Below are 27,243 nucleotides of genomic sequence, written 5' to 3'. Positions count from 1 at the left end.
AAATTACCTATGATTTCATGATTTCAGTTTAAGTTGTAAACCCATTAAATTATAATTAGTTAAATAATTTATAAAATTGTTCATCATATTATATTATATAGGTAGTGGCGTGGAAAGTGTATTTTAAACTCTAATCAAAGTATTTAAATAAAGATCCACACACTATCCATTACAACATAATATGAGTACATAATTTAAAACTGTACACTAATTTAGAATAGTTGTTAAAGTCATAGGTCATCAACAATTTATTATAAATAAAATACAACGCTAATTAATTAAACAATCATCCACAAAAATTGTAATTTGTAAATTCAAGATATGTCTTAGTGCTAAGTAATTGCATTAGGCAAACATCGTTTAAAACACCACTGCATATACCTATTTAGTTATACTATTTTTTGCAAAGATAACGAAAAAAAAATAATATAGATAAAATAGCAGATAATTTAAAATATTAATCTAGATAATAGATAAAAGATTATCAAATTTTTATAAAATGGATAATTTATATCTTACATTTGTAAATAGGATTTTCGATATAAATATGATATATATATTTATTTATTATATACATTTTAAGTAATTTTACACTCTTAATACGTGTTTTAAATACTGTTAAACATAGTTTTTTTACAAACAATGAACAATAATAATTACAAAAAACTTTAGTTGACCACATTTAGTAATAGATAAACATAAAAGAATAATTCAATAACAATTATTGTTATGAAAATAAAATAAATAAATAGATTACCTATAATCAAAAGTTTAGAAAAATCGACATCTATCCACAAAGATTCCACTTGAAAAGTTAATCATAGAAAATTATCTCGTTACTTTATTTCCGACAATCATTCTAATTATTGTAAAAAACTACATAATATATCTGGACCATATACGACGTACGTATATTTGTATCTGAGTTCAACACATGTGTTACAAACTTACACATCGTCGTAAAACTTTATAATTAAAATTAGTTATACTATACATACTATCTGCAGGTTTCCGACGTACCTAATTTCATGTAGGACATGGGTTTACTCATATAATAACATATAATAATATTATATTGGTACCTATATTGTTAATAAAACCATTAAGTATATTATAATACAGCTCATAACAGCTGTATAGGTACAATTAGTTGCTCCATTATATTTAACAATGACGTTTAATTATGCACAACATCTAATGATGTTTTACTGTTTAGTAATAAAATAAAATAATTTTATAATATAGCTTAAAAGTATTCATTGGTTGAACCATTTTTTACGATGACTCAGAGCATCACTTTCATTTGAGTATAATCGACAAAAAAGAGTCACAATTTTCAACATTTTCCTTATTTTTCTGATAGGTTTATTGTATGAAAATAAGGTAGGTAGTAAAAATAGCGTTCATTTTTCACTTTTTAAACTTTATACAATATATATGGAGAAAGAAGGAATATCTTATTAAACTCCACAGAGCGTAATAAACAAATGAAAAAAATCATCTAAAAGTAAATCATCCTTGTCGTCGTCCATAACGTTCATTAAGTCTTCAGGTCGGTATATAAATTTTCAACAATAAAAATATATCGGAACATAAAAGTATATAATAATATTTATTAAGGGTATAGTTTACCACAATGGTCGATTATAAATCTCGTTGACAGCAAATGAAAATGGCCAAAATTGACGGCAGCTCCTTTTATCCAGAGTGTATATTTTATAGTATATACTTTCGGACTTCCCTTTATCTGTGGATTAGTTTTAGTTAAATTAAGAAAATTAATTGCGCTCCAAAGACTGTGAAGTTTTTAAACCCACCAGCATACCGGTTGTTAAATCTTTATATAATCCGTCGAAATTACGGGACTGAGGAGAAAAAGTAATTAATTAATTTCAAAAAGAATTTTTTTCAAGAGCGTTTCATAAATTTTCAACTGACATAATATTATATATACGCGTATTAAAAAATGTGTATGTTTAAGCACTCAAGTGAGCAGAGTGTTATTCATGCGGTATAGTCAAACGAAAACAAAAAATGCCAGAGAACCGCGTGCGTCTGATGCTACGTTTTGTAAAAACAACCAAAGAATGTCTGTCTTCGTTTGATTTTATGGCTTCGTGACGGTCTTTAAAATTAGATTATTTGGCAAAAAAAAAAACAACCCATCCCCGTACAAACCGAGTGACAACCAAAAAGGGGTGGTTTTGTAATGAATATTCTTAAATTTAATTTTCTCGAGGAAAAACCACGAACCGCGCAAAACATTACTTCCTTTCATTGATGAGAGAACGCCCCAACGCTATATTTTTGAATTTTCACGGGACGTGACGAAAATAATTATTTAGAAACGTTAAAATACGTCAAATGATTTTTAGTTGAAATATGTATATAGCACATTATTTATAATGAAAACAAAATTTAATGATAAGTTTGATGTGAAATGTATATTATCCTTACGGAAGATTTGAACTTGTTTGTGTGATACCTACCATCATTTATTTTTATTCTGTTCGAGTAATACCCAGGATTTGTTTTTCCACACTGAAGGTTAATATTCAATTTACGCAGTTTTATCGATGTATTCTATACTCCTTATCAAGCGTATGTACAGCACATATTCTAAAAAAATTATAATGCAAAATCATGCATACACGAACGCACTTTCAGTTAAAAAAATATATAATAATAATCGTTTGCGAGAATATAATAGGTTTCATGTTTTTCGATAAGAACGATGATAAACATATATACATATTACATACCTATTGCGTGTACATTATATTTTATGTTCAATCAATTTAAATGCAGTCTTAAGTTCGTTCGTCAAGTAAAAAAATATATGACATCATTCACGTATTAAAAGTGATTATATATCATATATTATATCAGAGTAGAACTCTGATGAAAAATATCGTGAAATGCATTGTACCTATACGAAAGTACTGCATAATAATATGAAGAAGGAAATGCTATGGTGGGGTTAGACCAACACAGAAGGTATTGCTTCAAGGTGACCAATTATCTTAGAACAGGCGGTTAAAAGTTTATTGGTTTATTTGATTCTATTTCTCGTTATACCTATATGTATAGTATAAACTACAACTTAAATCATTATCGATAATAATATATATAGTAACTATTAATTATTATGTGTGTATTTAAACTAACCTATTATTTTAAACACTGAGTATTGATTATTTGCCGTTTGTATTAAACATATAGGTAATATAAACATGAAATTATACGTCTTGTACTCATTATGGTCGGGCCCTGGGCGTCAAATGACTGCAGTACTTATACTTGTATTAATATAACGTATTATAATAGAGTAACGTTGTGATCGACAAATAAATTAAATTTTCTTTTGAAAATAATATTAGCATAAAAATGTTTTCAGTTCTGTTGTTTATGATCCATTTTTATTTGATTAAGCCTATAAAATAAAACAAAATAATATATTGTTTCTCTTAAATATAATAATGTACAGACGTTTTACAATTTTCGGCTTAAGACTATATAATAATACGACGTACTTATTTTCACTATAAGCTTTTATATGTTATCAATTTCTGCCATTCTTATACTATTATATTTATACCCTTTTTCTTCGATTAAACTTTTTATATCAGATGCGCACTATATAATAATATTATATATTTTCACTTACGCTTACCTTGGTACATTTGATAATAATATACAATATTATAAACATTATAAACAAAAATAATATGTCCAGAAAATATACTCATCATTCATACAGCAATCTATATATTATACTATATAAATGAAATTTAGCATTTTAATACCTAATATAATGAAAAATACTTTTTTGTGTTGTCTTTTTATCAGTACCTATACATCGAAACTTTAAGTATAGTATAATATCGATTACGTAAATAATTATAGTTTTATACACATGGAATTATACCGTAATTATTGTAATAATTGTTATTTATATTTTATGTACATAGACATACTCGTATTACTACATACAGTGATTTAATATGAAATTATTGCTTACTTTATTTTGATCTTATTTCTTCAATAATGCAGTTATTCAAAATGACATTTTTTGGAAATTTTTATTATACTTTAAGACTATTTTTAAAAATATTTTATTTAAGTAAGTTTAAAAATCAGAATCTGAGTTACCTATCGTAACTTTTATTTGTGAATCATCCTATGTATTCAAAATCGTTTGATTAGAAAAATTGTGTTTCTAACTTATTAGAATATTCAACAATTTGAATTATAACGTAAATAATTTAATTACCTTAATTTCAATGATGTAATTATTATAAAGCACTTAGTGGAAATAAAAGAAGAGCTAGGGTTTAGTACACAATATTATCTAGTTTTGTTGTTTATTCAAGAACAGTGTTGAGTTGAAAGCTGAATTAGTAAAATTGTTGACTCTCCGCGCATTTGATATTTTTATTTTTACTTTTACATTTTTTTAAATTTATTTTTATTTTTATGATGGTAAGTAAAATTAAAAAAATATATAAAACAGATACCTATACCCATATATATATACATTATTATTATACATTACGTATTTTATTAGGGTTAAACAGTAAACCTTAATATATAATTTAATATTCGGATGGACTGGTCGCTATGCGTAACATCATGTATTGTTAATATAATTTTTACAACGTAAAATAACCCGGCTAACTGAGGTAATTTCATAATTTTATTTTGACACATACCCTTTCGCTCACTCATTCACCCTCCCATCTAACTCTGTCTCTATCACTGTTACATGTAACTTTTACGGTGTAAATATAACATAGAACCTTGCAGTACAAACAACGACCCCGGTTTGCTGGTTCACAACGTAATTTTTCAATTTTTCAATTTTCATCCTCACCCGCCGTCCACTACCTCTCGGATCTATTACTGGCTCATCGTACAAAAAGCTTTCTGGTGTAGTCGGACACATGTAGCTTTCATATTTATATGGTTTTTTTTTCGCCCCCACTACCCTTTTCCTTCTCCCATCTACGCGCCCAGTCGTTATACTGTTATACTCGCGTGTGTATTTATATATATTTATTGAATAGGGTCGTTTCTAACTCGCGCACCAAATTAATGGCGCCGCCGACACTGCACCGGCTACGAAACGCCGCGGAATATCGGCTCGGTCCGACTGAACGCATTAAAACACCGCGTGGGCCCCCCTTAAATGCTGATGGCATTTGCGTGTATATATCTGTGCGCGAACGGTTATGGGCCTCTATAGCCGTTTATATATTGGAGGTCATAAATTAATACCCTCATGTCTGACCGCCAGCCGCTAAACATTTTAGTATTTTACCCTTCAGGTTTCTGACGCGCGCGCCACCGCATTGTATGACACGCGTGAATAATATAGCTTAGGTTTTCACACTCAGGTGCTCGTGTGCGTATGTGTGTATACGGTAACAGTATAGTCTAAGTCAGACACGAAATCGCGTAGCGAGTTACATGAATTCAAGTATCGGGGAGTTTTTTTATTCCTTTTCGGTAACGCCCTAAAATAAACTTATAATACTCGCCGTCGGCGTTTGTAATTACTTTTTAACGAAATTGCGACGCCGATAAAAATACTTTTTCATTATATTATATTGTTCTTTTATATACATATTATTATTAAACGCGTATAAATACGGGCCAACGACACCGCTGCCGTCGATAATCGGTATTAACTGCTCAAATATAATGAATCCTCAGCTAAAGTCAAACTGTTTATTCGAGAACTCAATTTAGCGTCAGAGAAATAACCGTTTAATGGGTATGGCGATAAAACGTGTGTTGTTGGATGGAATAATAAACGTTCTTGTGGAAGTTTCTTCCGACGTTAAAAGTTCGGAACCGATTTCGGCTCGAATGCTTTTTTACGACTCCGCCAGCGAAATCGAGTCGAGCGAATTAATATGCTTAATGAAACACCCTGTCGCCAGATCTTAGACGGTTTATATTACTGATTGGTCGTAATTTGTTTTGAAACGTTTCATTTTTCGTATAGTCAATATAACACTATATGCAGCGTTATAATAATATCATTATCGCACTGCAGTTACCCCTTGCGGAACTCAACAAGTTTAAATTAATACACATTTAGATAGGGTTTATAGACTTGGAAACTACTGAATCATTTGGCACCAAATTTTGCACTCGTATTTATCGAGACTCGGGGAGATTTTATAGCTCTTAAACTTATACATTATATATATTATATTTTTTTTCTATATAAGGTGACTCCACAATAATTTTGTTTTGATTCATAAAAATTGAATATTATTTTGTTTATGTACCAGGTCTGATCAAAAAATTAGTAGAATATATTATTATTATTTATTTTTCGTAATATATATTATGATCCTACTTTACGTTGACATCAACAGATTAAATAATGCCCTTAAATTTAAACCTTCTTATATTCCGTTAAATTTAAACTACATACATCTACATATATTAAAATCAACCTCTATGTGAGTCCTTCTTTAAAGTCAGAATTTTGGGAAATCCTTTCTTAATGATTTGATGTAGGTACCCCTACATGGTGGTCTGAAAGTACGATGAACATTTAAAGTCTCTATAGATAACATATAGGTAGTTTTATATGTACATGTATTATGAACCAGCGAGTCAAGACTTATTATTTTCCATATATAGATATTATATTATGTATATAGTAAATAATATAATATTTATTATATAGGATTTCTATTGGTTATAAAAACACAAAAGAAACTTTTATAATATGATCTAAATATTACACAAAAATGAATGTGTATTTGTAGCTTATATACTCAAAAACTATTTGAAAATTTTCGAGATTGTTTTTAAAGATATCAGAAAAGTTTCAAAAGTAGTTTGAACTTCATTCAAAAATATATCAAGTGCTATATCCAATCCGCCATAAGCGGTTTGCCCATCTCTATCGAATTAGTTTACAATACACCTACGCTAATTTTCCACGAACCTACACTAAAACCGAGATACGTCAATATACATATAGCACCGTATTTTATATTTATTCGTAATTTTCTCAGTTCAATTCGTGTTATACAGTTAGTTCATATATAATATGAAATCTCATATAAACGTTTCGTTATACGTTTTCGCGTATATACGGACTAGACTTTCAACATACTCGTAGACATGCTCGTGTATTATAATATATAATAATATCATTGTATCCGAAGAAAATTTAGAGTACGCTGAACGGTAATATATATTATATAAACTAGACAACCAGGACCAACGCGTAAAATGAAAATAATATAATGAAAATACGCGCTCGCAAGTATGTTTGTATATATACACAATATGTGATGTTAACGGTCGGCGGCAGTGGGGAAATAAAATTTCGTGGTGGTCGTATAATATTTAACAACCGGACGTTATTCGCAACGGCCATAGCACGCACAGCTGCGTCACCAGTTACACATCGACGTTTTCAAATGTCCAACAAACTAAACGTTTTCATATGTATTATGTAATATTTATGTATATACATTTTTTGTTTCATCCGAATTATTTATGTACATAGGTAAATGCATTATTCATGTAAAAGTACGTGTATAATATTATATTATGTAATGGTGGAGAGAAGTGTAAAGAGAGTATGGTGCAGGTGGGCGAGAGAGTTCTTTACAGGTCTCGGGCGACCGATCAATTTTATGCGGTTATTCGCGAGTTTCCAGCGATATGTTATTATTGTGCACAAATACGCTTGTAAAACCATAACTATGTTTAAGAACGAACGTTCAGCACTGCCCCGAAGATTATCTAGTTATATAAGAAAAGATTATTGTTAGGTACGAATTACGCGCAGAGACGATCTTAAAAAAATTCACGGGGATGGAGTAGTCTTTAAAATTGCCAACTAGATTTGTAAATTCCAAATTTCTTGATGTCGAACAAATTTACCGAATACCGTTTGTAAGTTAGTGAAAATGCCTTATTCTTTTGGTTCGTCTCTTGGTGCGTGTGAGAATTCGAATACGATTTGTTATCCACTAGACATCGGTGTTATGATGCGATCGTTACATCTCTTTCAAGTTACAATCATCGATTTATTTATACACAATTAAAATATGAATTTTTATGAAATCATTGTTTTATGCTTAACCAGAGATTTTATTTTTTTACCTGAAGATTAGGTAGTCATTTCGTGGTTGACATCTGAAATTGTTATTCGATGTACTAATGAGGTATACATATTAAAACTCTTAATTTAAGAGTTGTTATAATGGTACTAACTCACATTGTTTTGAGGACTCTGAGTTCATAATGTCGCGGGATATTATAAAACATGAAGCGTATACGTCGCGATAACTGTTCGTCGTCGAAACAGTAGATAATTTGATACAGATATGAAAATTGTACGTAATATTAGATATACGTATGACAGATCTCGAGTCGTGGGCTTACGAGATTTCGTACCCCCGAGGCGTTTTGGGAGGGCACGCAACCGCCTTCCCACGATTTCCCGCAGCGCATATCAAACTTTTTGGAGTCCGTGAAGACAACGATAAAGCCTAGCGTGGTCGTCGCATACACGTACAGTATGTTTGCGCCGGAAAGTCAAGAACCCACAAAAAGAGTGATAGGGAGAGTAACGCGGTGGTTAGGAATCGCTCCGGGATTTGCACGCGACAATTATAATGTGTATATACTATATATATATATATAAACGAGTGTGCTTATAATGTATAGAGCAGCACAAAGGTTATAAAGGCCACGCGGCGGCGTTTGCTATACAGACACTTTAAACTTTGCGACGCCAGCGGCGGCTGTGCGATCTGTATCGAAAACGCCGGCGGTCGGATAATCTGTCCGAAACGGATACGACTAATGTGCGCGCAGCATATACATATATATATTATAGTGTTTCCTCCGCCGCACGTCATATATGCGGTAGTGCTCTAGCAAGCCTCACTGTGAGCCGTATAATAGCGGTAGCGCTCGCGTTTCCGGTATTTTGGAAAATTGCCTAAACTCGTATATGAGCACACACACACTCAAATATATACATAATATTATATATACGCAATGGTACGTATAATAAGTTCCACACATATATACATATATAAACATAACAGGTGACGGCGCGAAGAGACTTGGCTCGGTAACGACACGCCACACGCGGGCCTTTGTTTATATTCGCACAGACGTGTTAAGTATGCGAGCATTACATACGGAATATATAAGATTCTTATATACATGAATACATATATATATATAATAGGCGGGCTATGTGCACAAAAAAGATCACAACTGTAGATTCGATTTATGTTTAGGTACGTAATACATATATTGTAATGCCCACTAAAGTTTATATACGTTTATACTACATATAGTATTATTATAAGTATACATAATAAAACCGATATTATAATATGTGAAATGTATCTGTAAAAACTTTATAATATGATTTATAACAGTTTAAATCGTTTTATAATCGAAAAACGTTATACTCACGACCCTGCTCGAAATATTCCAATTATGCGAGTATATGATATATTGTAGTCATGTGACATATCGTAGGTACATATATTATATAATAAATGTGTATACTTACATTATTTAGTTGACCAAACTGTAAAGTGCCGTGATTTAAACTTAAACCTGTACAAAGTATCATGCCAAAAGCAAAATTTATATTTGTCAAAGTACAAACTTGTTTTTTTTTTAAGTTTTAAAGATTTGGAGACACGTATAGTCCATAAGTCGGTATTACCACAATTTTATTTATTTCATGAAATTAAATTTATATCATATTAGTTTATTTTTTTATAGATATAATTGTATATGATATTATGATTTATTAATACTAATACAATTCGGAAATTATGTTTTTTTAAATTTATCTGTATAAATTAAAAAAAAAAAAGAATCCAGTCGGAATAATAATATTAATAGTAAATTCATTACAAGAGTTTTCCAAGCAATTACGCTTAAAGGATATTATATAATCTATTTACTTTAGATATAAACTATACACAGCTGTCGCGTTTCTGTCAAGCGTAGGTACATTATAGTTAAGTCTTTTCAAATGTTTCTTTTCAAAACAAACACTTTACGCGATTCCATGCACGGTATACAACTCGTTCAATATAAATACCATTATAAAAGCAATAATGAAGTGTTGCATTATGTCGTTATTATTTAAATATACCTACGTACATTCAATAATTAAACACTGCATTACAATGTTGTATTTGATAATGTAACGTGCTGTAAACCAAATTATCAAAAAGTTTTGAATTTTAATTCTTACTTATACAACCATATTAAGTATCGCACTTGAGACTGAGTACCTTTTTATTTTTATATTAATACTTATTTTTCAACGAATATAATGTATGTTTTACGCGTGTGTTTTTCATATATGTACACTATACAGCGACACTTGATTATCGTAGTAATGCAATATAATAACATTAATCATTTTACTCCCGCAGCTATATATAATGTATAATATTTTATAAAACATATCATGCCATTTATCACGTATCAATTACCTGACCAATTTAAACATTCAGTCAATTTTGTTATATATATACACACTATAAACATACGCGTCATGTAATATATAGCTGCATTTATAATATATATATATATATTATATGAACGTTTTAATCCCTAGAGTCATTTATATATATATATATATATAGGCACATCGATTATTTCTCTGTTCAATCGAGATATCGATAGCACCGTCAAAATACACCCGTTTTCCACCGTAATCCCGAATTAATTGAAGTCGGTCACCGAGACGAATAATAACACCAACCACTCCGCTCGTATAATAACGACGACAACTTTTGCTGACAAACGGTACCTATATATATGCCCATAGCCCTATTATAGGTGATGTGTGATGTATTTATAAATGTATGTGTATGCAGTATACGCGCGCAATAATGTGTTTCGACTTATCTCGAATATCTGCACATATCGTATTATATTATTATACTTCCCGCGGCATATACATTCAACCCTTAACAGCTTCAACGAAACGTTACGCGTATTCGCACTGTTGTATATATATACGTGTGTGTGTGTGTGTGCGTGTACGGTCGACACCCTGCGCGCCCCCTGAACGAGTATAAGCAAACGTACGAAAGTCATCCATTATTCGGCTGTCTGCCTATATTAGAAACGTCTGCTGGCGGACCCTGCGCCGCCGGGAGAGTGCAATTTATTTTACGAATATGCTCGAACGGCTAATTTTTCATTTCGACGTCTGGATGTTATTTCTTCTTTGTATAGGTTTTTATTTTTATTTTTTTTTAGTTTCGGTACACGCCTCGCCGTCACCACTCTCCCGCTATCCTAACGCAGTCGGTCGACAACCAACCCTTCTTCGCTCCGTTGAAAAAATAAAGAAAAAACTCGTGCGCGCGTCCGAATTGGAAACGCGTTTCGCAACAGCCGGTGAATACTAAACGCGCGCCGGAAATTCGCGGTGCTATAGTATATACGCGTGTATACTTATACATACCGTTTGAGAACATAATATATATATATATATACAATAATATATAATATACAAAAGCTGAACCTTAAGATATACATATTTATAGTAAAAATACTACGCTTACTTATACACACACACACACACCTATGTTGTACATAAACGTTTCGTGTATGTGTCTGCTGCCGCCTTTATTTTATACGCGCGTGGCTTTATATATATTTAGGTACAGTCAATTCTCCCGTCTCTCGTTTAAATCTATTAAACGGTCGGCCGCCGACGGGGACGGCCGGTTGGTAGCTTTTGAAACGGCGCCAAGAGCCGACAATGACGAGGATAGGGGTCAAGTCCAAGAATTTATTTCCGCCCCGCCCGCGGAGGTCAAGACGAGGAAGCCGGACGGGCAGCGGCGGAATGGGCTTTGAACGGCAGTTTAACGAGCCCATGGGAAAGATTTCGCCGGCAGTCCCTCCCTACTAGGCGATAGAAATAAAAAATAAAAATAAAAATCCTTTAACCACCGCCGGTAAAGGTCAATATAATATACGGCAGCCCGTATGAGACGTCGTAAATGGCACGATCCCGTGTATCTACACCGGTGTAGATTTGTAGTTGTTGTGTAGTTGTCGGGGCGTTTAATCGAATTACACACATACGTATAGATATATTATTAAACGATTCACAGAAAACCGTCGTCGTTACATGCTCGTGCAACCCAAATAAACGATGAGACGGTTTGATGGTACGAAATTTACTGCGAGTGGTTTCGGAATCTAAATAGGTACCTCAAAGACAGGTTTATAGCCAAAACATTATCTATCGTTTAGTGTTCAAAAGTTGTGTACGGCTCAATTATTGACATTTTCTGGTAGATCATGATTAGTGAGCAGGCATACCATGATTTCATGGTCAATTATATTAAAATACGATAAAATACACAAGTCATACCTATGAAACCGGCTTAAGCGTGTACAATTCTATGTCTCCTATCGTCGGATCTTATAAATTTATGTACGCTTGTGTGGTCTTCGATGTATGCAACGATAATGATATACTTATAACTAATATAAATCAGTTATTTTTAAAATACTCCATGGTTCTAGTTGCTTCGACTAAATGGTAAATATAGAACAAATAATTTTTGCAGAGGTTTACAGTACTCTATGTTTAATGGTAATAATAATAATAATAATATTTTTTTAATAATATCAATCGGGTGCTAGTTCAAAAACTACGAGTAAATGTGTATAACATATTACATAAGCACCAATTCATATAATGACTCAAACGCTGCAGACTTTTACGTACGTGTGTGATATAGAATATTATAAGGTCACGACACATACTGTAGCCTTAAGTCTGCGTTTTTGATTAGTGCAAAAGATATGATATCTACACGATAGAAAGACTGAGAGTTCAACTTTTTATTGGTCGTTAAACATTGTTATTATTATTGCTATACTGCACTGACTATAAGAGAAATTCTGTTTATATATGAGCTACGTCATATTATGATTATTCCGATAGAAATGGTGCAACGATATTTTCTTCGGCGAAAACTGGAGAAAGACTCGACTAAAATGTTCTCTCTGTATAAGCCACTCTAAGCAGCCGATAGTACGAAGAGATGGAAATCGGGAAGCGTATTCTCCACTTTCCCGAACTTATCTCTTAAGGCTGTACTTATTAGTGTGTATATACGACTCTCCGTTATTTAATGTCAACGGACGGATGGCCGCCCTAAGCTATCTAATGATTCGCCGTCGGTTTTATCGCTTTTATATTCTCGTTATTATTACTGTCATTACACTGCATGGTGTATAACTGCGCGTATATTGTATAATATGTATTAAAACGTAACTCTTCTTTTATCTCGTCCGACAGCGATTAAATACGATTTTTGGACCGGTATTTAACTGCGGTTAATGTACACACAAGGGTGTAGAGGTAGCATCCATTTATAGTTATTATTATAATTTATTGATTAATTCAGTCGTAACCAAAGTTTAAACTAATGTAAATTTTGGGTGAATGTACATTGCAGTCGTGCCTAATGAATTAATTATTATTGTCAATATGTTATGTATATATAACTTCACATCAGTGTCATCACGTATTACTCGTAACATACGCGCGTATTGTATTTTACTAGAAAAATATTAAAATATTAGCAATTTGTTCATTACGTTGTGAGTACTTTTATTGAATACTGATGATAAACATAATTTAGAATGAATATTTCATTCTTTAGTAGATGCTTTAAAATCCGTAGTTATTGTTATCAAGTTTTGTTTTTATTCTTATATCCTATATTATAATATGTTTGTTTTCATACAAAAAAAAAGTCCTCAGGGATAATGATATGTCGAGAAAACAATGTAGTATAAAAAAAAAATAACGTGAAATATAACTGAAATACATAATATATTAAACTTTAATATACAGAGTGATTCACTAAACATGCTCCCTTTATTGTTTTTGGTTAAATATTTAATTTTTTTAATTTCTGATTTTTGAAATTGTTATACTAAGACCATATTTTCAAATTGTTGAGATATTTCTCATTATTAAAGAAGTGTCCTAATATGATAAAAATATGTATTTTACAAATTTGAATTTCTCTTTTTAGTGAAAATTATTCTATGGATAATTTTATCAAATATGTTTATGCTAAGAAAGAACAATAATCCTTAAAAATGATTATATCAAATAGATTTAATATTGAATTCAATATTTATTTTAATGGACAATTTTTACGAATTAGGTATATACATGTTGATAGATAGTTAATTTTTAAAATTGTCGAGTTCAAGACAAGCATATTTTCATAACCATAGATCATAAATTTATTACAATATGTTAAAAGAGTCAAATATTTAAAATTCTTCTTGTTCAAATTTTGATTTAAATACGACAGAATATTCAGGAAATTATCATCTAAATAATTTATAATAGAAAAAGCCAATTCTCGCTCATTAGTATCTAAAAATGTGGTCTTTAAGCGTATTTAAAAATTAAAAACATCAGATTTCGAATAACAACCACGATTGAAGAAAAAAGATAGTACCTAAGCATACTCGGAAAAAACGCTCTGTATATATTATACACAGTTGAGCTCATTAAAATACTAGAACACTGGGACAAATAAAGTCTTCTCCACTCCGTCATGTTATGTTTAGCGTAAGTAAGCCTGGTTTTATTCTGTGCAAAACAGAGAAGTCACTTTTATTGTAGTATTGTATGTGTACACTGTACAGCAATTGAGCAATACATATATATATAAACGTCGTATATTATTATAATTATTACGCTCGATTGTCATAACGTAATATAAAATAGGGAGACGAATGTACATATTACACACACACACACACACACACATACATATAATATATAATATATATATTATGCTTGTTTGTTTTATTTGATAAAATAAAAATACACGTATAGGATAAAACGCAGCTCAACTGTCCATCATTTAGCTGTGTACCTATACCCATGTTATAATAATATTATTATCATACTCGCACATAGACAAAAAAACGCGTGCACTAATTACGGAAAACGAAAACGTGCGCTCAGCGTTGTTATTAAAATTACATTATTATCATATTTTTTTTTTACCCTCCCGTAACACAATATTGTAATGGGATTCCGTGGCATGTTAGAAGTGGCGGGTAGGAGGTAGACCCGAGTTGTCTTGGACGGTGTATTATATACCTATAGTATTATGGCACAGTAGGGTGAAAACATCGCGTGACAACAGTTCGCAGCCAGTGGTGGCGGCAGGCGTATTGTGCACTTTCACGGTGCACACGCCCTACGACGCGACTTATTTCCCGCAATAATAATATATATATATATAATAACCTAGTAGACGCATTTTTGTAGGTGGTATATTATAGTACGCGTTGTGTATAATATATCGTGGAAATCTTTCCCCTACCCACTAACGCATAGGATCCTTATAATACATGCCGTCGTCCGTAATATAAAAGAAAAAATGTAGAATAATGTAACCGAGGCCTAGGTCGAATGGTTAGGTATAATAATAATAAAAAAAAAAAGAAGTAAAGGCGCCTTCTAACCTTAGGTTATTATTGTGTCCACCCGAGAACAACGATTTGCACGAAACGAGAGAAAAAAAACTATCAAACGGATTTGACAAAGAGACGCTCGAGAAGCGGGTGGAAAAAAATAATACTACTCGATATTCATAAAGTGTATGTTATATTATCGTACTGTACTCATATCTCTGGCAGACTGTAAACACTTTGGTCTGTTATTTATCGTACAGTGGTGGGACTCTTCTTCTTATTATTTTTTTTTATGGTCGACTGACGCGATGAACTTTATCTTACGTACGTCGAGGATATTCGATTTTCAATAGCAAATCTATTTTATTATACGGTGAGGGTAGCTTATTCAGTTATACGACTGCTGTAACATCGATATATATATATATATGGATATAATACATATATATATGCAGGAACATAATCCGGTTCTCAAATTAGGAATTATTGTACGGCGGCAAACTTGATTAAAATAAAACGAAGCTGTTAGGAAAAAACGTTTAACGAATTTTAAATTTTCTACCGAATAAACTATAACTAATAGAAATCTTCTATGTTAAAAAGATGTGTTAATAATATTGTAGTTTTATCTTTCCAATAACTATTAAAATATTAACATGTATTTTATTCATTTTATAAAACATGTTTATGATATAAAAAAATTGCATCCCTGCCGTGACTTGTAAATATTATATTATATAGTGTTTTTGCTGTTTGAAGTGTACACAATATTGTAGTAGTAGGTACTGTGTTTACATATAGTCATATAGTCAATAAATCTATTGTAGAAAAACATGTGTAACCGTTGTTCTATATGTATATGCATAGTTTATTGTACCAACGTTTAAAATCCAGATGATTGGTATTAAAAATATTATATCATTATTCATTATATAAGTAATATTTTGTAAGTAGGTACTTACACATGAAAAATTCGGATAACTTTTCAAGTCAATTTGCTTATGGCGTTTAAATAGTATTAATTTATGTACGATATGTATGATCTTATAATATGTAGGTACTTCACTGAAAATTCAATTTGGTGAAATACATAAACTAAAATCGCATTATTGCATTACGATGAGCCCGTTGCCGACATGTGCTTTAAACTAGAAAAGAACTTGAAAAAGTGCCCAGAAATTTTCTTCTCAAAAACTTTTCCCTTCATTTCATGAAATCAAATAAGGATCGAAATACTTGGAAGATTCTATTAAAATGCGTCCGCTTTGTTGAGTATAGGCCAAAGAAAATTTAACAATGTCCGTTTTTAAAAATTACTCTACAACGTATGTATACAATACATACAATATATGACGAGTCGGTGTGCTTTTGTTCTCGATGTGAAAGTTTTATAAAAGTTGCAAGGATAATTGAATAATGTGAAATTTGGGTTTGTATTGAACCGAGCTTATTAAAATATAATAAACCTCAATTAATTTATTATGGGGCTGCTTCTAATATTATGTAGATACTATTTTATTACGTAATCAAAACATATTCAACCGAACAAGAATCATTGTTTTAATATAATTTCATACCTAAGTAATTACAATTTTATATTTTATATATTATGTGAGCTTTAAATTGCCTAACAATATATCATTAATCATTATATTATAGATATTTCGATCGGTAAGTCTCTATACATTTTTCTTCATTTAATTCGAAAGCAGTTGCGTGCTGACAATTGAATATCTTGGAGTCTTTCTTATTTCACGTCCACGAAATAAGTCTATAAAAATACGCTAGCTAGAAGGTGAAGACGTATTGAAAACAAAATTTGATTAGACCAATGGCGGCGGTGCAGTGGCGTACTAATGGAAACGTATATAACGTAGTAGCGGTGCACGCTGCTATTGCCAACAGGGACGTAGACGTCTAAATAAATGTTGTTATTATATTATGTATGTTGCTCGGTGCTTGAATTAAATTGGGTGTGAACAAATTTACACGCCTAACAGTTTTTTCCTCTTATTATAAAATATCGACTGTTGAAAACCGTTTTAAAAATATTAATTACTCGAAACATGTATAACGTGTAAAACGTGCGTATATTGTAACACAGGATGATAACAATAATAATAATAATATTTGTAAGCTACTTATACTTAAAGAAATACATTTTGAAGAAAATATTCAAACACCGACATCACTTATTTTGTATAAATGGGGAGAGGAGTATTAATGCAATGTGCTGTCGACGAACAACACTTGGGAGGATATAGTGTTTGTGAAGAGTAAAATAAAAACCATATTCACATTTTTCAATTGTCAAAACAAAATGCTGTGTAGAGTGTAGTTACTGCAGTGTATCAATATCATACAATATTATCATTCACATAATATAATGATATGCTTTTAAACCGTCCATAAAGTAAAATTGGTAGAATCCGTTTAAAGTTCTCGTTACACCGGTCCAACTTCCGCAATATAGGCTTTTATTATACAATATGCATGCTCGTGCATTAATTAAACGCCGAAGAAACGAGCGTGTGCCATCTGGAAGACAAATCTGGTTCACCGCACGGAATTCCGAAGAACGACTGTCTACTGAAAACGCTAATTAATGATAACGATTGTGGTGACCATATTATATAATTTATGATTAAAATAATAATATACAGTTATACTTGTTGATAATATAAATATATTATATAACTGAAAAACATTTACGCAGTATAATATTAGTAAGATAAGTATGTAATAATAAACTTACTACCTAGTAAGTTTTATTTTACTGTTTTCTATTAATTATTATAGATTCTGAGAGTAGCGATGAATGTATTAATTTTACAATGATGTGTGTTTTGTTTTTATTTCTGAAGACACTTTAATGATAAAAACAAATGCTTTTATCATCAATATTATCTAATAGATGTTTTTTCTAATGAATTGGATTTAGTTAATTCTTTTGAAAAGTCAAAATTGAAAATCTTTAACACTTTTTAAAATAATTGAGAAAAGCTAAAAAAAATATATGAATATTTGTTAACATTTTATAGTGATATTAAAATAATTATTTGGTAACCTTGCTGCCTTCGTTTAAAACTGTTTTTTCATCGACGTAAACTGTGATTTATCACTGAATTAAAATTCAACATATCCATTACAATGCCTAGTTAATGACGAGGTATACTTGACTACTGCTGTACAACAAAGCAGTTACCTACTTCCCCCATTTTAGTTTTTTAATATTATACATTTTAATGGATTTTCATACGGAAATAATAATAATTTATAGTATAAACGCATGCCCCGTGTATTCAATGTTAAACATAATATTATTAAACGTATGTATATAATCGATATTCTCACCATTTATATTCAAATAAATATTATGTACTCATATTATTTTGTTTCCCTATAGGTAGTTTATTATTTTATTTTATTCATTTTTTAGCTTAATATTTTTCTTGTATTCAATATAACTTTATTTACAATAAATACAAAATAAATTGGTAAAAAGCGTAGTTCAAAAAAATAATGCAGAAAATTCTTCTTGATGGGCTTCAATAAGGAAACCGTCCATTGACAGCACCTTCTTTTGTGTATATATGTTATGTTGTTGTTTTTTTCTTAATGATCAGATCTGTCAAGATGACCACAATTGATTAATGTGTAAATAAAAATTAGTTCAATTTGTTTCTGATAAGGATGAGTATGGTTTAATATTATTTGTTGTTTTCTGATAATATTTTGTCAATGATTGTGGTTAAAATTAAGTTGTATGGGATTTTAAGTGATTAATTTTTAATCAGGAAAATGAAATATTAATTTCAGAATTTTTTTTTTTATCGATGAATTTATATTTTTATAACATCCATTACTTTTATTAAATATTTAAACCACAATATTTGTTCTCATCATCAAGTTATTTTTATAATCAAGTATAGGTTTTTATTTTTATTTTTTTAAATTTATTACAAATGAAAAATTGTGAAGATATGGAAAGGTATTTTATGTATAAAGTAATAACTGGTATTTGTATAAGACAGTTAAAAAATTATTTTAACAGTTTATTTATTATCGTAATTTTATTCGCCTACATATATTAATATAAGTACGACATAACATAGCAAAAGTTCATGTTTGATAACTTAGTATACATACATAGAGGTGTTCGTTGTGCGTTGTTTTTCAACATCCCCCTCGCCATTAAACGTACGCCTACCTATATAATTGACGTACTTAATCCGGATTATTATTGTCACTCTCATTGACGTAGAATTAAAAGCGCTTTTCTTGTCGAACCACGTTCACCGTTTGTATATAATGGTTACCTAGTAAGTTCTTTCGCTGTAAAACTCCCATCTGTGCCCTTACAAAACCGTCGTTCTTACACTATCTATTTTTAAATTGTAAACGTTTTTCCAAGTCAGTGTTAATAATTTCACTTTTTTTATCGTTTTCTAGGTCAAAGTAATTTTGAGAGTAACCAAAGGGGCTGGAGACGAACAAACAGCAGCGACGGCCGATCCGAGTAACTTCATGTCGGTGGACAAAAAGCACAGACAACTGACGTTAATTGATCCGAACGCACCTCCGGCCAGTGATGGTAGCCGGCGCGTGGGCGTCGCCGCTCCCAAAATGTTTGCCTTCGACGCACTGTTCACGCAAGAAGACTCGCAGGTAACACAAAACATCAATCTTACTATGCACACTGTACAGTGTAGGTACAATATAATATGCACAGTAGAAAATACAATAGACGCGTTGTATACTTGTATCGTAATCATTATTAATATTATCATCATATCAGCGTCGAATCCCTCCCTAGAGAATGGTATTCGGACAGCTTTTGATATTGCAGTGTTTTATATTAAAATGCATCGTTGGAATATATATTAGAATAAATTACGATTGAGTTCTGTGTGTATAACACATTTGAACCCTCGTTGTAATATTATTATTCTCGACAAAGATTTAAAGATATTCACTTTTCTTTCATGACACGTTTATTATACCGGTCGACGGTCGTTATTATATTATATACCAACATATTATTATTATAATATTTTAGTTGTTATTTTATCGTGTCGAAGATATGACACATATGATATCATAGATCATACGGAGTTTGTTGCTTTTAAAAAATTAAACCTATATACTCGTATTAATATTATTTTTTTATTTTTTCTAAAACCTCTACTTAGTATAATGAGATAAATAAACAAATTTAAACACGTATGGAATTAAAATATCATCTGACAGTTAAGATATTATTTTTCAATCTGTAATATACTATACAGTGGCATAATTTTTGATAGAAAAATGAGTGTCTACCCTCCTGAAATGTTAGCAGGAGCTGGATACAAAGGTACCCCCTCATACATATGTACAGATAAATAGTAGAAATATTTAAATATACTAAAATAAAGTATAAAAATACAATACATTTATAAAAAATGAAATTATTTGTTTTCCTCAAATTATTACTTATAGTACATATATTTCACGTTTCTTCTGTTGTATATAATATTTTTATATATGTTCTACGTTATTTATACATTATGTAGGTTACAAAACTAACCCATTGTTATTTTTATGATAACTCGATTATCATAACATTATTTTTTTTTCAAACATGATATAAACTTGTAGTACCTTTTTTATGAACTCACTTAATTTAATTTAACGATATGGTCAACTACGATTTATTTATAAGCCATAAAATAAGTTTTAAGACTTGTGAAAACAAACAATTTTAGATTATGGTTTTGATTTAGGTGAATAAATTATTTTTCTACCCCTTTCGCTAGTTTTTACCCGCTAATAAAATATATTATACACTTGGTATAAAGTAAACACAATGCCCACCCAGCTGATATTTCATACGCTGTTTTAATATTTTGATTTCGAACACAATGATGTGCTAGACATTGCAGACCAACGATTTATTAGCGAGGTTTGCAAGATTTGCGCATTATAATATCGAATTGTTATCCGTTCGAACCACGGCAATAGGGCCACGCTGATAAATTGTATGATAATGTATGGGTATCTATATTATATAACGGCCGCCGTCCGCACCAAATCTTTTCTGTACGCATGGCCGGTTATTGCAGGATGCAATTTCAGTGAAACAATATATGTACATATAATACTAAGCAAAGGGACACATAATATAACAATATAATAATATGCGAAACAAATAAATTACGAATCGAAATATAAGATTGCAGTTATAGCGTTATAGGAAATAAAAAAGATATTTAACCGATTATCCGCAAAAGCTCGGTGTTTGCGCAATGCGGCGGCAGACGCGCACGCACACGTAGGTATACGCGGCGGGGTCCATTTCAACGGATGCTGCTGCAGGTATATATAATGTTATATATGTATGCGCCGCCGAGTTTAACTGCATTCTGTTTTCGGTGCAGGGAAGAGTATAAATATGAACGTGGGAGGAGAAGTGGTCGATGGGTGGAGGGTTAACGGGAGACAGTATAATTCGCGCAACAGACATAAATCTCTGCAACTCGCTCCTGCTCGAATATAATATGTATATATTAAACATACATTCACACATCGGTCGTGTGTGAAAAAAGTACGATATGGGGGTGAGAAGATTTAAACGGGTGGGTACGGGATTTTCTGGCGGTTTACCGTCAATGCTCCAATAAAAAAAAAAAAAAAAAACAGGCCGTGGTTAACAACGGATATCCGTTTGCGGGGGAGCCGCTGGAGAGATAGATCGGAACTATAAAGCCGCTATCGGCACGCCTCGGTACGCGTGCGTGGTGTAATTACTTTAGTAGCGAAGAAAAAAAAAACGGTGTCGGCGACAAAACGGTCGCGGTTATCGAGGACAAAGTTGGGCGCGCGTACACACTCACTGATATACCCCTCATCCAAAAGATGCTGCGCGAGATCGACGTAAAAATAGCGCAACGGAAGACCCGGTTGTACACGGTTATACCTGTATATATATGTAGACGATATAATTTATCAAAGCTGACGTGGACTAACTCGGCAACTAGCTGCGTTACCGTACGCCTTATACGCGTGCATGCGTAGTGGGGATGAGGTCCCCGGTGGTTTACTTAATCTCATCTACGCGGTTTTTATATTTTTCGTCCGTTTCTTTCGTGCGAGGGCGTGTATCACATGCTCGCTAAATCTGCACCGCCGGCGACACACACACACCCACATATATATATATATATAGGTAGCGTATGATCGACAATCACAGCAGACTACTAACTGCAGTATGCACGCGTACAAGTTACACGAGCATTCACTTAGGAAACGCAGGATGTACACAAGATGATTTATACAAGTCCTATTATTTGTGTATACGTGCGTGTAATATTATTAAGTCGACACATCGTCGCCTGCTGCCCTTTATGTTTTGTACGCACGGAGTTATTATTATTATTATTATTATATTATTATTATTATTAATGTTAACTTTCATGTTAACCATAGTCAATTTCTAGCTAGGTTTTTAAAAATTATGTCGATCTGGCGAGACGAATTCATTAAAATATTGTGGAATACACTATTGCTACAGTACGGACACTTTTTAAACGATTAAACAATATGGGTGCATGTAAAAACGAAATTAAAATATAATATATTTAATAATTATACCACCTGTTATAATATTATACAAACGTCAAATATTTTTCATGATTGATAACCAGAAAAAATTATCGCAAACAAGACCATTTTTGTTTAATTTCTAAACGTATAGTGAAATCGATAATGAGCGCGATTATTTACAATTTACAAAAATATGTTTTTATACAAGCTCGGCACCGAAACAAATCCCTGCGTGAACAGTGAACACCTCTTTAAAATATAAAATAATATAATAATAATTAAGTATAATTTGAACATAGTATTTTAAAAATTTGCTTCAAAGTGCACAATATCCTCGGGTGTAAAATTACCTATTTTCCAAATATCAGAACGACGAGTGCGATAAACATGGCTGTGGGGTTGTCTTACACACATATTATACACACATTGATTTTTATTAATGTAGATTAATTATTATTTTGCGAGGGTATGAAAATAAAACCAAGAAACATAACATGGCATATACACAATGGACGATGCCAATACATTATGTTAGTGTTTAGTGGCGACGTGTTATATTTTTCCATAAAAACGCATATGCTCTATAGTCTATGTGTATAATATGTATACGCTGTTATATTGGCGTTATTTTATATATTATGTACCTACTGGATTTGACATGAGAAAAATTGCACGTCCCTTAAGTATCGTTTTAAGCGATATTTCCGTGGTGGTATATACATAATATTATTCGCTCTACTAGTATATTATATACTCGTACATATTTATACAATGTATATTATAACTCCATGTATTATAGACGCATCGTGTTTGCGTAATACCGCTTATAAGAGTTTGCATATAAACATTCAGTTTTTAGTAAATATTTGTTGAAGAATGAAAGCCATTAATAATGTTATACACATACGTTATGTATATATATTTAAATGCTCGTATTTTCTAACTTTTTTTTTATTTACAGGATCCCTTATTTTTTTAAACAGAACCTTTTAGTTTCACTATTTACCTATTATATAATATTTAATGGTTATTATGATTATGATGATTATGATACCTCTGACAATATTGACATCTATATTGTCAACGCTGCTAATAAAAAATAAAAATAAATATTTATTTTTTCACTAATATAATATTAAATAGGTAATAGCATATATTATCAAATCTAATCTAAAATTCAATTTAGCATTAAGTTGATGTATTATATTTACCCCATGCATGTGTATTAAATGTTTTTAATTAGTTAATAATTTATTATTAAGTACCAACCAAGAATTAATGTTAATTAAAAATCGCTTAACTGCCTTTATATACTCTATGAACTATAATAACTTTATGTAATAATTATTATAATATTGATTATAAATATTCATCTTTTTTCTCTTAATCATTGTATTATACTATTTTTTCATGATGTTCACGAATCATTGAATACGTTTTTTTAAAGAACAATTGGAATAGTTTTAATAAAATATTTTTAATGATTTAAAAAAAAAAACCATTTATTTGGCAGGTGGACGTGTGCAGTGCTACATTGATGGACGTTATACATGCTGTCATTCATGGAACCGATGGATCTGTATTCTGTTTTGGTCACCAAAATCTAGGTAAATCTATTTATTTATTATAAAAATCGCTTTGAATTTAAATAATAGAATCATAATAATTAATAATTAATGATCTATTCACCATAAAATTGAATTCTAATCATTTAACAAACGTCCGTCTAAATTGAAATGGTAGAATTCAGTTTGTTCGTTAAACAATTACGCTGTGGCGAGTGAAATATAAATGAAAGATAAATTAATAATAATAACCGTCACACACGTCAATAAGGAAAAATATATTCACTGTTTAAATTATACAATAACGGATAGCATGATTAAAAACGGAAGTGTAAATCATATGATATGTTAATGAGAAAATGAAAGTTTAATTTAGCTAAAAATCCATTACATTTATAATATATATTATTATACTATCCATAAATTGAAATACCAACCATTTTGGTGCAATACATGTATATTGTATAATAATTTCAATTATCTCGCCTAATTGATATCATAGGGGGATTCGTGTAATCAGATTATTTCAGATGATTTATATTATCTTTTTTTCATTTTGAATATTTAATATTATTTAGGTATTGTAATTTTATTTATAAACACAAATGCATATTAACGTATATTAATATTTTTTTTAATAACGCTTTTAAAGTTTGAATTTTTAAATAAAAATAATGTTACTTACCTCAAACTTAAATTTTTGTTAGTTTACAATTGTAATCATCTACACACATATTATTACTTATTCTAATCTAAAGTATTATCACAATATTTCATTGTTATTCTATACAGTATAAACTGTGGGTTACCAAGTATATGTTCAAAAGTTATTTATTATTATTGTTGAATTATTGTAATAGGTATAATAATTTATTAATTTTTACGAAATGTTTACGTTTAAGTCACGCAGTATATTTGTCATATTTTACAAATTAAAACTATTTTAAATGTGGTTATTAATGGAGTTAAATTATTGATTTAGGTAAAAACAAATTATTTATAGGGATGAACACGCGATTTATGATTATAATTTAAATTATGATTTCCATGATTGACACTGTGATTATATTTTATTTAGTCTCTATACCAATGTTTTCCACCATACACCATCCATAAGATGCGCAAAACACAGATAATACATAATAATATATATAAACGACCCTTGCTCTAACCCACCCGCAATCGAAATCGCTAAGCTATTTCCGCCTTCGGCGCATTATACGATAATAATCATAGGTATATGCAGGTTATCTTCTCGCCGTATTCGAAACTTATAATCGGGGTGACTTCGAAACTCGTACCATTTGTAGAAAACGTGCACATAACAATAATAACTGTCGTCTAAGTACACGTATGTGCACTAACTGTACAGTGTGTGTATTTAGAGAGTGGATGACGTATAGATACGTGCGATGAGTATCCACTTATTTCCAGTGCGCCTGCACGTTTTATACCTATTAATGAAACGTAATAAGTCGGTAGATATCATCGTATTTATATATTATACTTGATGCACAACCTTATGGGTGTGAACGAACGCATACCGACCGCGAAATCTATGGCATTATGATACTCTCCGTCCCGGATAGGTATTTTGGGTAGGTACCCTGAGCATCGAGGGTGTATTATAATGTACATATATTTCGTTTAAAATTCAACAGGCGGCTGCACCCGCGGCCGCGCCGACGACGAGCGTCGTATATATTATTGCATTAATATTATTATCACTATCACTATTATGTTTATCATTATTGCGATATCCGTGCTCGGCCGTTGACTTATACGTGGCGGTAAGTTTCGTCAAAGTTCACTGATTGTTATATTATAATATATAATATGTATTATACACAAACCGTCTTCGAGCAAACTTCATTACCCTCCCACCAACTTCCGCACTATATGTTTTGCGCATTCCAAACTCGTGTCTATGGTACAAACTTTAACAAGACGCCGGCAAACTAAACCAACACTAGACCGAGCCCGCGGTGCGATGAGCACAATTCGTTTGAACGCGCTATTGTATCAATCTATCTGTATAAATAAGTTCATTCATTATACAGGGTGATACTTAAACGGTTAACACTAATTATTATTTTAACTACTTATATATTAAACTTTTTTTAAATTTTGCTCTTTGGAATCAGAATTTAAAATCATAGGCCAAAGATAGCACACATCTACATACATATTGATAAAGAATTACGTCATACTATTTAATATTTTTTCCTTATTATTAATAATTTTAGCCGTTTCCCATGTGTTAGTGCCTTCTACCTGTATATCAAATATCGATGACTTTTTTTCAATAAAATGTGAGGTAGGAAAAGTATTATTTATGGATATGAATTCTATATATCTTATACACTATTATTATGAGAAAAATAATTTTGATGGAAACCAATTAAATAAATATAAAATACAAAATAATCTACATAGTTATATATTTTGTATTTTTTTAAATTGTTTACATAAAATACTTTTATAATTGAAAAAAAAAATGCCGAATTAATATTTAATTTAAACGAAGGGAAATTATTTTTTTTACTGCCCACCATGAATGGAAAAATCATTAATACTACTCTGT

At 31.0% G+C, this 27,243-nt stretch overlaps 1 protein-coding gene across 5 annotated transcripts in view; it reads left to right on the top strand.

Moving 5' to 3' along the window:
- Window positions 1-27,243, top strand: part of LOC114119109 (kinesin-like protein CG14535) — a 159,202-nt gene that overhangs the window by 115,170 nt on the left and 16,789 nt on the right. For all 5 annotated transcript variants that reach the window (XM_050199374.1, XM_050199376.1, XM_050199375.1 and 2 more), the window contains 2 exons: window positions 19,963-20,178; window positions 24,608-24,701. In XM_050199374.1, the coding sequence (XP_050055331.1) occupies window positions 19,963-20,178; window positions 24,608-24,701 (310 nt within the window). The remainder of the gene's footprint in view (window positions 1-19,962; window positions 20,179-24,607; window positions 24,702-27,243) is intronic.

Source organism: Aphis gossypii, chromosome 2 (genome assembly GCF_020184175.1).
Source record: "Aphis gossypii isolate Hap1 chromosome 2, ASM2018417v2, whole genome shotgun sequence".
In the NCBI taxonomy this organism is placed as follows: Eukaryota; Metazoa; Arthropoda; class Insecta; order Hemiptera; family Aphididae; genus Aphis; species Aphis gossypii.
This window is presented reverse-complemented; position numbering and strand designations above follow the sequence as displayed.